The sequence below is a fragment of the Dromiciops gliroides genome, chromosome 2, assembly GCF_019393635.1.
Source record: "Dromiciops gliroides isolate mDroGli1 chromosome 2, mDroGli1.pri, whole genome shotgun sequence".
NCBI lineage: Eukaryota > Metazoa > Chordata > Mammalia > Microbiotheria > Microbiotheriidae > Dromiciops > Dromiciops gliroides.
The window spans coordinates 386,789,982-386,802,049 of NC_057862.1; the positions used below are offsets into that span (position 1 = coordinate 386,789,982).

Consider the following 12,068-nt stretch of genomic DNA (forward strand, 5'->3'; position numbering starts at 1 on the left):
TCCTCTGAAAGCCTCCACACTCCTTTAGCTCAGTATACATTGAGAATATTGACTCCCAATGCCCCCTGAAATCATGAATTCTCTGCTTTCTCATGGGTAGATATCACCTCATGTACAAGCCGCCTCCGACCATGGAGATCCAGGAGCGTCTCATGCAGCACCCAGAGGATACAGAGGAGAAAGTGAAGCTCAAAATAGATGTTTTCTACAGAAATTCTTCTTTGCTGGAAGAATACTTTGAGAATGTCATTTATGTCAATGGGGATCAAGACCCTTATACTGTCTTTGAGTACATAGAGAGTGGGATCATTATGCCTTTGCCCACTAAAGTCCCAATATAAGCACAAAACCCAGTGGGGGTTTTACTTTCATAGAGTAGCATCCCACAAGGATATGTTTTAATTTCTTTGAGTATCTTAGGCCCATGGAAAATTAAATAAATAATGCATATCACTCCTTTGGAGAGTAAAATGACTGGAAATAGCCTTGTTTAGGGGACCTGAGAACAAATGGTGGGGAAAGGTAAGTGAATGGGGATGTCTTGACTTTCCTCAGTGTTTAGTAGTCAGAAGAAAACCTTACTGTGGGACTTAGTAAGTGGAAGGAAAGCATATAGGATGAATTCCTGGCAGGTACTGATATTAATACTTTGATTTTAATAGAGCTTTAGCCCTTTCAGACCACTTTCATAACCAATATCTATCATGTATTAAATGCTGATACTCATGGACCTGTGATTTCATTGATGATGATATTTTCTCTCCTTCAAAGGAAGCCACCCCTTTATGCCTTAATATATAGTCATCATCAATTCCTGTGGCTGCAAAATGCAACATCTTGTGACTAACCTGGTGAGGAATTACTCTAAATTCCACTAGATTGGCTTTTGTATTAGGATCCATGGTTGGGCTCTTACTCAAGACTTCTCTAACTTAGTAGGAACTATCAGATGATGTACTTCCCCTTAGAACCTTTGAGAACCCAGGAATAACCACCTTCCTGTGATGAGACACCACAAGAGGACTTCAAAGACTGCACAAAAAGCCTTAGATTTGTAATCCGAGGACCTAGATTCAAATCCAGACTATGTCATTTACCAAATTTTGTGATCTTGGACAAATCATTTCACCTCAATGAGCCTCAGTTTTCTTATCTACAAAACTGAGATCAGATTAGGTGATCTCTAAGGTCAATTAAAGTTACATATTTGATCTTCTAAATCAAATTATTGCTTGTATCAAATAAGTCAAGTGCTATATTATTATTATTTAATTTCATTCTCACAACAGCTTTATGAGGCAGGCAGGTAGGTAGGATAGATACCAGTATCCTGATTTAACAGGTCAGAAAACTGAAGTTATAGAGGAAGGGAAGTAACTTGTTCAAAGTCATATAATTAGTAACTGATTTCAGACAGTTATGCAGTCACATCCAGACACAATGATGTCTCTAAAGAGGACATGCATCCTTTATTCTGATTCTTGAACAATCTAGAGTCCTAAATGGCCAAGGAGTTTCTGGGCCTATAACTCTGAAGTGTCAGGTCCTGGAGTCCCTTACCCAGTTGGATGTGCAATGTCTTTCCAAAGAGGACCTAGGCCCCCCCTGGACAGACCTTGGAGCCACAGAAGCCCAGCATTTTCAGGCCACCTGAAAGACCACCCGAGCACTGTTCTGGTCCTGTTATAAGTAAGCCTTCTACCTAATTCCTACTTTGCAGTGTAGTTGGGAAGATCATAGGCTCATAGATTCAGAGTTGGAAAGGAAAGTGCTTTGTAAACTTGAAGGAATTATAAGAAGATAAGCTTTTATGTTTATTATTATGGGTACGGTGGATAGAGTACTGGGCTTGGAATCAGGAAGACTCATCTTCATGAGTTCAAATTAGGCCTCAGACATTTACTAGCTGTGTGATCCTGGGCAAATCCCTTAACCCTGTTTTTCTCAGTTTGCCCATGTGTAAAATGAGCGGGAGAAGAAAACAGCAAAGCACTCCAGTATCTTTGCCAAGAACCGCCCCCCCCAAATGGAGTCCCAGAGTGGGACACAACTGAAAACAACTGAACAACAAGAAGCTATCATGTTTAATATTATCAGTATAGAAGACACAAGCTGCCTGATGCATGCTAGCATGCTCTCCTTGTTTGTGCTAGGTTTCCAGGTTCACATGAGACAGAAGCACCACAAGTCCTACTCTCCCCATAAAAACCTCTTGCCCTCCTCACTAGGGAGGCAGATCCCACACTGGGCTGCAGATTTCCTTACAATTTCTCATGACAGCTCATGGGTCCACTCTCAGAAGTGCCCACCCTGGTGTAGGCAGCTCCCTGTCTTGTGTTCTCAGCTTCAGGTAACCATGCCTGCCCCTACAGTGCTACTTCTATTACCTCACATAGGTCTTTTTCTGACCAAAATCCACACTGTCTTCTCACAGCTGCAGACCAGCGAAGCTCCCTACAAACCAATTTAGCATTGAGAGTTCAGTCCACAGAACCCTTAGTGAGAGAATGGGGCCTCCAGCTTCTAATTTGATTACTCACCAAATCTTTAAACTCAGGCTGATGGTGTCCCTCCCCACAGTGTATTAAAAATATATTGAAAGAGCCAATGCTTATTAGGGACATAAGCTACTTGTGGGTAAGGACTGCTTTGTTTTTCCCTTGTATCCCTAGCAACTAGTTACGGTGCCTGTTGAAGAGCTCAAAAAACATTCACTGATCGATTGAAGTGAAGCTTTAGCCAAAAAAGAAATCAGAATACATCCCAACACAGAATGTTGTGGGTTTATTTTTGTTTTTTTGTTTTTTGCGGGGCAATGAGGGATAAGTGACTTGCCTAGGGTCATACAGCTAGTAAGTGTCAAGTGTCTGAGGCTGGATTTGAACTCAGGTCCTCCTGAATCCAAGGCTGGTGCTTTATCCACTGTGCCACCTAGTTGCCCCCCCCCAACACATAATGTTAATAACTTTTTTAGATTATACATTGTTTCAAATTGTCTGTGCCACTCTTCCTGGCCTAATCAAGAATATAGGAGGAGGATGAAGAATATCGAGTGCCTTCTATAGGCCAGGCACCATGCTAAATACTTTACAAATGTTAGATCCTCATTATCCCCATTTAAGATTTGATTAAACTGAGTCAGAGGTTGAGTGACTTGCCTGAGGTAACACAGCTAGTAAGTTTCTGAGGCTGGATTTCTAATCAGATCTTCCTGACCCAAGAGCCCAGGCTTCTGTTCACTGTGCCACCTACCTGCCTCTCTTTGCTATATTTGATTATACGAACACTTATCTTCCCTATCAGTAAAGTCTTTTATTGTCTGGATATCCTTGGAAGTCCTATACATTCCAGAAGCCCGTCTTTCTGGTGATGAGACTGTCAAGTAGGTGATGGTCAAAAGCAGGTTCATAGGGAGGAATAATGGCTAAAGGGCTCAGAATCAAATAATGTCAGGGCTGGAAAGAATTAGAGGGCATCTAGTAGAACTCCCCTCACTTCACAGAGAAGGAGGAAGAGCAATTTGTTCCTGATGACACAGCTAGTCCGTGATAGAACTGACTTAAACTGAGGAATACTAGACAGTCTGGTGCTCTCTCCACCATTCCTTAGCTACAAAGGGGTCCACACATTACTAATTAGGCAGGTGTATCTCTTTAACAAACTTAGCTATAAATGTCTTCTCTCAACAACCCCTGCCTCCCAATCTCACACCACAAGTCCCCTTCCTTCTCTGTTCTTTTCATCTGCATGCAGCCTTGATATTAGTTCCGCTTCATTGGTTCCATAGAAACTGGGGAAAGAGAGCGAAAGGCTGGCTCATTGAGATGCATTTGGCATGGCTGTGTATGGAATCTCAGGTCAATGGTCATCCCCCACGGGTTTGTCGGGGGCCTGGAGTGCAGATCGTCAGGGTTAGCAGAACATGCTAATACTCATGTAGAATGCTCCCTCAGAAACAACTAAAACAATTGACATTCATTTAATTACTGCAAACGAATCAGCTCCTCGAAGCACTTTGCATAGTAAAGCCGCCTAATACCAACCAGCTCCAGAGATGGAAGAAAGAATTAGGTTCTTATAATTGGATCCCTCTGCTTCCAACCCAATTTGGAAGCTTTACTGGATTTTATTAGCATCCGTTTTGGGGCAAAGTGCTGGGGAAGTGACCATCTCTTTACAGATGAAAGGGAACTGGAGACCTGGGGAACTTAGCGGTTTACAGACACCAACAGTCATGATCAAAAGTCTAAAATCTGGCTAAAATCTAGATTAGTTGGCTATCATTAAAATTCACCACAAGAGGTTTGATTAGCAGTAAGTTTTATTATTAAATAATAAATAATAAACATGCAATCTTACTTTAGTTCAGACCATCATTACCCCTCACCTGAACTATTGCAATCCCAATTGATCTTCCTTCAAATTTCTTTCCTCTTCAATCATTTTTATAACCTCTGTAGCAATTTTCCTAAAGTAAAGCTCTGACTGTGTCACTCTACTACTCAATCAACTCCAATTGGCTCCCTCTTACCTGCTGGGTCAAAACCAAAGAACTTTGGCATTTAAAGCCCTCCACAACTTAGCTCCAATGTTCTGTCCCAGCTTGGTCATACATTATTCATCTTTGTGCTGGCTATAATCTGGACAAACTGGTCTTCTTGCTATTCCTTGCATGTGACAGGCCCTCTCCAGTCTCTGTGCTTTTCCACAGGCTGTCCCCTATGCCTGGAATGTGTTCTCTCCTCACCTCAGCTCTCCAGCCCTCAGTTCAGGTGCCACCACCTATGGGAGTCCTTTTCTGATCTCCGAGCTCTTGCTAGTGCCCCCCCCATCTTCATGTATTTTTAATATATTTTGTACTCAAAGGTTTCTTTGATTTCATCAATCCAGGAGTTCACTTACTGCAGATGGCAAACCATCCACGCCTGCCCATCTTGTGCCACTCCTGCCCACGTCTTCCCCAAGATTGTCACATTTGAAAATGAAAAGTTTGTTGGCAGTTTAGAAACTGTGATTCTCAGCATCCTTCTCTGCCCCCTTTCTTGGGATGGTGAAGCATAAGGGGAGGGGCACTTAAGGTCAAGGACCATGATAAATTTTACTTGTTTTAGAGGTTGCTGTGGTAAAAAAAACCAATTACCATCGGGTGGCCAGCTTACTAGTTCTGTGCCTCTATGATTGGGTAGACTGGTCACTGGAAAAGTTTGTTTCTGGGACCATTTGTAAGGCCTTTCCAGCATCGCAGAACCTGCCAGAGATTATGAAGCAGGCACATAGCCGACAATAGCCCAGAGTCATCTCCATGTCAATATAAATGCATATATGTGCTTTGCATGTATGTAGATAACACACATAAATACATGCATGCATGGGTATATATACATGATCTCTTGCTAAAAAACACCTTGAGTACAGTGACTATTTCTTTTTTGTCTTTCTATCCTACCCTTCCACCACCTAGCATAGTGCCTGGTGCATTATAGGTGCTTAAGATTCTTTGAGCTTGGAACAATAATTTCTTTTCTTTCTTTCTTTCTTTTTTCTACAGTTACCAATAGATTTTTATTTAAGCTTAAAGTAAAAAGTAATTTTAGTCAAGAAAAATGAAGTACCAGATAAGCTGTAACATATAGTTCTTATTCTAACTCAGAAGTATCAGAACAGTCAGGAATTCTTTGATTCTCTAAGTGGGGATCTCTGCAAAATGGAGAGCAAAGACTATGAAAATCTTTAAGGTTATATACCAATTTGATAAATAATCTGTTGACCATGATCTATTTCTCTCTTAACTGCAAGCTTTGGGGAGAATTTGTTATTTTAAGACCAATTTGTGTTTCTCTCTCCTCCCCCATCCCCATATTATTCCTCCCATCAACCAAGTTGACTCCTCCCAATACTGGAAGAATCTGGGAACACTCATTTCTAACACTGTATAACAGAATTAGTCTTCCTTACTTATCCCAAGTTTTGTTGGAGTTGTTCAGTCATTTTTCAGTCGTGTCTGACTCTTCGTGACTCCATTTGGGGTTTTCTTGGCAAAGATACTAGAATGGTTCGCCTTTCCTTCTCCAGCTCATTTGACAGATGAGGAAACTGAGGCAAACAGGGTGAAGTGACTTGCCCAGGGCCACACAGCCAATAGGTGTCTGAGGCCAGATTTGAACTCAGGAAGATGAGTCTTCCTGACTCTAGGACTAGCACTTTATTCATTGTGCCCCCTATTTGCCTTGATCTAAATGTATTTCCCATTAATCCTGGACAGAGTCCCCATTCTAGGTAATTCAGTCACCTTTCTATCCTCCTCCCAAACCAAAGACTAATTTGGGCCGTTACATGCCACATTCCCCACTTAGAGTACATTCCTCACACTCTTACTCCCCACCAAATACTTTCATATTTCAGAGGTCAGTTCAAGTCTTACCTCTTCCATGGAGCCTCCCCTATTATGCTCTGAGTGACCTCTCCTTTCTCTAATTTTTAAAATTCCTTATAGCCTCCCCTACAATATAGCACTTGGACATATGTTTTATGTCGTGTTCTTAAATAGTTGTTTCATTTCTATGTAGTTCTTCCAGTCTGTCTCCCTGCCTATCTACCCTGTCCCTCAGTTGTTGTTATTTTTGTTGTTGTTGAGTCGTTTTTCAGTCAGGTTCAACACTTTGTGTCCCCATTTGGGGTTTTTTTTGGCAAAGATACTGGAGTGGCTTGCCATTTACTTTTCAGGAAGATGAGTCTTCCTGATTCCAAGCCCAGTGCTCTATCCATTGCACCACCTAACTACCCACCTGTCCCTCAGACTAGGTAGCAAACTTTTAAGTCAGAAGCTATGTCATCTACTTCATTTTTATTATCCCTTATAATTCCAGCATGGTTCTGGGCACACTGTCTCAGATACTTAGAGACAGAAAGGACCTTTAATGAATACTTTTGGCTTAACCAGTTATGAGTTTGTCAAAGTTCTAGACTGCTTACATGTAGCATGCCTGGCTTTTCAGTGAAGCATTTGACAAAGCCTCATGCTGTCTTTGTGGACAGAGTGAGAAAGATGTGAGCTAGATAACTGTGCTTTAAGACTGATTAAAGGGGCATCTAGGTGGCACAGTGGATAAAGCACCGGCCCTGGATTCAGGAGTACCTGAGTTCAAATCTGGCCTCAGACACTTGACACTTACTAGCTGTGTGACCCTGGGCAAGTCACTTAACCCCCATTGCCCCACCGAAAAAAAAAAAGACATTAAAAAAAACTGGTTGAATACCCATACCCAAGGAATCAATGTCTTGAAGTCAACCTCAAGGGAGGTCTCTAAGTGGAGTCCCCCAAGGATATCACCTTGGCTCTGTGACATTCAATATTTTTATCTTTGGCTTGGATTAAGGCATAGATGGCATGTTTATAAAATTTGAAGATGTTACAAAGAATAAAAAATATAATGCAAAGAAAGATGCAAAGGTAGCTAACATGTTAGATGACAGAGTTGTTGTTCAAAAAGATCCTTAAAGGTTAGAATATTGGGCCAGATAGAACAATGTAATAAGGATAAATGCATGACTTCGTAAAATCAATTGTACAAGTACAGGATGGGGTAGGGTGAGTTTGGCTCAGTTACGGTTCCTACAAAAATTGTTCTGTGGTTTTAGTGGTCTGCAGATATAATATGAATCAAGAGTTTGGCATGGCAGCCAAAAGAGTTAGTGCAGTCTTAGGCTTCATTAACAGATGTCTAGAATGAGAGAAATAAAAACTTGGTCATATTATGCTATGGTCAGACCATGTATGATGTATTTTGTTTATTTCTGAGTGTCACAATATAGGACAGAACATTGACAAGTAGGGCAACTAATCAAGAGGAGGATGGTTAGGATAGTAAAGAGACTGAAAATTATGTTATAAAAGAACTGGTTGATAGAAGCAGAGGCACTAAATTTGGAGTCAGACCTTTAGACAAGTCATTTAATATTCCTGAGCCTCAGTTTCCTTATCTGTAAACTGGGGGTGTGGGATTAGCTATTCTTTTTTTTTTTTTTTAGTGAGGCAATGGGGGTTAAGTGACTTGCCCAGGATCACACAGCTAGTAAGTGTTAAGTGTCTGAGGCCGGATTTGAACTCAGTTCCTCCTCACTCCAGGGCCGGTGCTCTATCCACTGCGCCACCTAGCTGCCCCTGGATTAGCTATTCTATAAGATGCCTTCCAGTTTTAAACCTATGAGCTAGGAATGTTGAGTCTACAAAGAGAAGATAGGAGTCAGAGTGGAATTTATGGCTGCTTGTAGTATTTTCTCCTTGACATAGGAGCTCTGGAATTTGCCTATAATATTCCTGTGAGTTTTCATTTTGGGATCTCTTTCAGGAGGTTATTGGTGATTTTTTCAATTCCTATTTTATCCCCTGGTTCTAGGATATCAGGGCAGTTTTCCTTGATAATTTCTTAAAATAGGATGTCTAGGCTCTTTTATTTTGTTCATGACTTTCACTCTTAAATTATCTCTCCAGGACAGTTTTTCTGATGAGCTAGTTCATATTTTCTTTTGTTTTTAAAAATTCTTTTTTGATTTTTATTGTTTCTTGATGTCTCATGGAGTTAGTAGCTTCCACTTGTCCAATTCTAGTTTTAAGGAATTATTTTGTTCAGTGAGCTTTTGTGCCTCTTTTTCTACTTGGCTAATTCTGTTTTTTCATGAAATTCTTTTCTCCAGTGAATTTTTGTGCCTCTCTTGACATCAGACCAGGCTATTTTTTTTTTAAGTGAGGCAACTGGGGTTAAGTGACTTGCCCAGGGTCACACAGCTAGTGTTAAGTGTCTGAGGCTGGATTTGAACTCAGGTACTCCTGACTCCAGGGCCGGTGCTCTATCCATTGTGCCACCTAGCTGCCCCCGACCAGGCTATTTTTTAATGTATTATTTTCTTCAGTATTGTTGTGCTTCTTTTCATCAAGCTATTAATTCTCTTCATAATTTTCTTGCAGTGCACTAATTTCTTTTCCCAGTTTTTCCTCTATCACTCTTATCTATTTCTTTAATCTTCCAGGAATTCTTGTTGGGCTTTGGTCCAAATAGTAGTTTCCTTGAAGCTTTGATTTTAGCTCTTTTCACATTATTGTCTTCTTCTGAGTATATGTCTTGGTCTTCCCAGTCACCATAGTAGCTTTTTATGGTTAATTTTTGGGGGGTTGTTTACTCATTTTTCCAGCCTATTTTTTCACTTTGAACTTTATGTTAAAGTTGGGCTCTGTTCACTTGGGGGTCAGAAGGCACTGTCTTAAGATTTAGGTTCTTTCATTTTGCTATTTTCAGACCTAGTTCTGGAGATATGCAAATTTTCAGTGCTTCCAAGGTGGTGTGGTCTGGGGAGAGGTGTGGTCACTGTTCTTCTGGTTTGCATGCTGGTTTTTACTCTTCTCCCCTGCAACTGCAAGTGTTCATGCTCCTCTTGGGCTTGGAACAGTGAAGGTCCCCTGCTCTCCTGCAGCAATAGGTGTTAGTGCTCCTCTCTACTCTGGGACTGGAGCAAAGGTCCCTGCTCCATTGTGACTGACTACCAGTGCTCTTCTCTGCCCTGGAATTGTGACACAGAACTATATATGGCCAATAGTTGTCAATCACTGCCACCTACACCCAGTGCCAGCAAACGGGTCCCTGTAATCTGTTTCAGACTCCCTTACTATTTCTGGGCTGAGAGCTCCGGAAGCTGTTTCTCCTATGGCTGCTGCCACAGCCACCCCTAAGGCCCACCACTGGTGCTGTTGCCCCACTTGGGGCCAACTTCCACGCCAGTTTTACAGATCTCACCTGTGAACCTCCTAAGTTGTCTTAGGCTGGAAAAATGTCTCACCGACCTTTTGTTGGCAGTCTTTCTCCAGAATTTGATTTGAGGAATTATTTTAAATTTGTTTGGAGAGGAATGTTGGGAGAGTTCAGCTGGGTGGCTGCTTCTAATCCACTGTCTTGGCTCTACCCCCAGAATAAAGTTTTCAAATCATTGAAAGAAACATAAAATTTCAGCTAGCAAGTCTATGAGATTTTTCCCATCCAAATTCTTGGACCCCCTGAAATTATGCAATCAGTGGATCCCAGGTTAAGAACTCTTGACCTAGAGGATACACACAGATCATTAAGCAGCATGCAGTGGGAAGAGGTGTTGGGGTTGGAATTAGACCTCAGTTTGAATCTCAGATTTGAAATTGTGTGATCATAGTTAAATCTTTTAATCTTATTGAGCCTCTCCTTATGTATGATGTGCCTCACACATAGATGTGAATAATTATAGTGTATTTTGAGTCACTGCTACCCAGAATATTAAGCCTTCATTTTAGCAGGTTAAATATATTTGTGATTATAAACTGGTTAAAAGTAGTTTATGATTACTCAGGCAAATTAGGATGTTTTATAATATATACTTTAACATTTTGAGATTAACGTCACAGAAAACCATAGTCTTCTCAACAAAATCTCCTTTATAACAGTTAGTCCTAGGCTGCATGGGTCACAATCTGATATCCAGTGAGGCCTTTCTCAATTTCAGGGAAAAGGGCTAGTGGTTGAAATGCATTTCTATGGCCTGACTCACATTATTAACCTTTCTTCCTATACACTTTGGACTTTTGCTTATTTTAAGCTGGAAAAAAGGGGGGAAATTGCTGTCTACCACTTCCCCCCCACCTAATCTCCCTAAATGCAAGGTAGCATCTTATTAACCAATATGATAGTGTGATGAGTTGGCCTAGGGCAATTGGCAGAAATGTTCTCTCCTTTGACTGCTTAAGAGAGACACTCAAAATTAAATGGTGTGTTTTTTTTCCCTTTCTTTTAAAAAAACTATTTAACAATGATTAAACACAGTAGGGAGTACGGTCTGATGAAATCTCTGGAAAGTGACAGGTCCCACTGAGCCACATGCAAGATCCATGTAGGGTTGGAGATATTTATCCAGGGTTTACAAATTTACCTGTCATTATCTGAAGTTCATTTTAAAATATTTAAACATATATGTATATATACATACATATTTCACTCTTTAGTTTGTCATTTTGATTTTTCTTGCCTACTTTATGCCAATTAAATAGTATGCATTTCTCTTATCTTAATTTAAATAAATATGTAGATACCCAGCTGGCTGAAAATAGGTTAATATCAATGTGCTCTTGGTCTGTGCACTCTCATGTACTACCATCTTATGTTCATATCCAGTAGAGAAGTGATTTTGATTTGAAGTTAATACAAGAATTTCTATTCCTTCAAGTTCCCTATTTATTCTGACAATGATTATTTGTTTCATGTCCAGAGCAAGAGACCTAGAGGTAGGGAGGAGAATCGGGGAAGCAGCTAATTAGATTTAGGAGTCGGGAAGGGTTCAGAGTGCTAGCTGTTCTACTGTGACAGACCATGCTGTCCCTTCCTTAGGAGATGATGAATTCAGAGAGAAAAGATTCCTATCTGGATACAGATGAATAATGGGTGGTGTGATGTGGTGACACTTGAGTGAAACTGGCTAAAATCAAATGGTTTGCACATACCTGCAGGACTTAATGGCAGCGATGAAGGGCAGTTTCTATATAAGTTAAGGAAAACAAATTATTTACAGAAATTCCAGGGAAGATACGGCCTTCTCCATGGCCTATGGTGCTTCTCTGCAAATGTGTAGGCATGTTCTGTAGTGTCCTTACAAATAGGACAAAATGCCCTTTAAAAGAAAAGGACCACAAGTGGTCTTCTGAGTGCCACTTTATCACCATAGAAACAGCATCAGCATCTCTAGCGGCAGTGGCAGTATTTGAATGTTACCTATTCTCTTTAATTTCTCCTGAATTTCTGGAGTAGGCAATCCAAGACATTGATGAACTTAATTTGAACCTAAGGAAGTTGACGGGGACCACCTCTCTAATATATTTATATCTCTTTATCTCTCTTTTTCTTCTTCTCCCCTGCCCATATTTTAGGTCTGGCAATGATACACATGGTTATTATTTAGCCCCTCCCATGGCACTGACAGCTAACTAGGTTAAAAACTACCCCCGAAACACAGGAACCCCATAAAACACACACATACAAAATACAAAGAATTTGGTTATT

At 40.7% G+C, this 12,068-nt stretch overlaps 1 protein-coding gene across 1 annotated transcript in view; it reads left to right on the forward strand.

Annotated features, from left to right (window-relative positions):
- AK8 (adenylate kinase 8) overlaps positions 1–1,031 on the forward strand; it is a 170,865-nt gene extending 169,834 nt beyond the window's left edge. Inside the window, exon 13 of the mRNA XM_043987061.1 lies at positions 101–1,031. Coding sequence (XP_043842996.1) covers positions 101–341 — 241 coding nt within the window. The 3' untranslated portion in view covers positions 342–1,031. The remainder of the gene's footprint in view (positions 1–100) is intronic.
- Positions 1,032–12,068: the final 11,037 nt, after the last annotated feature.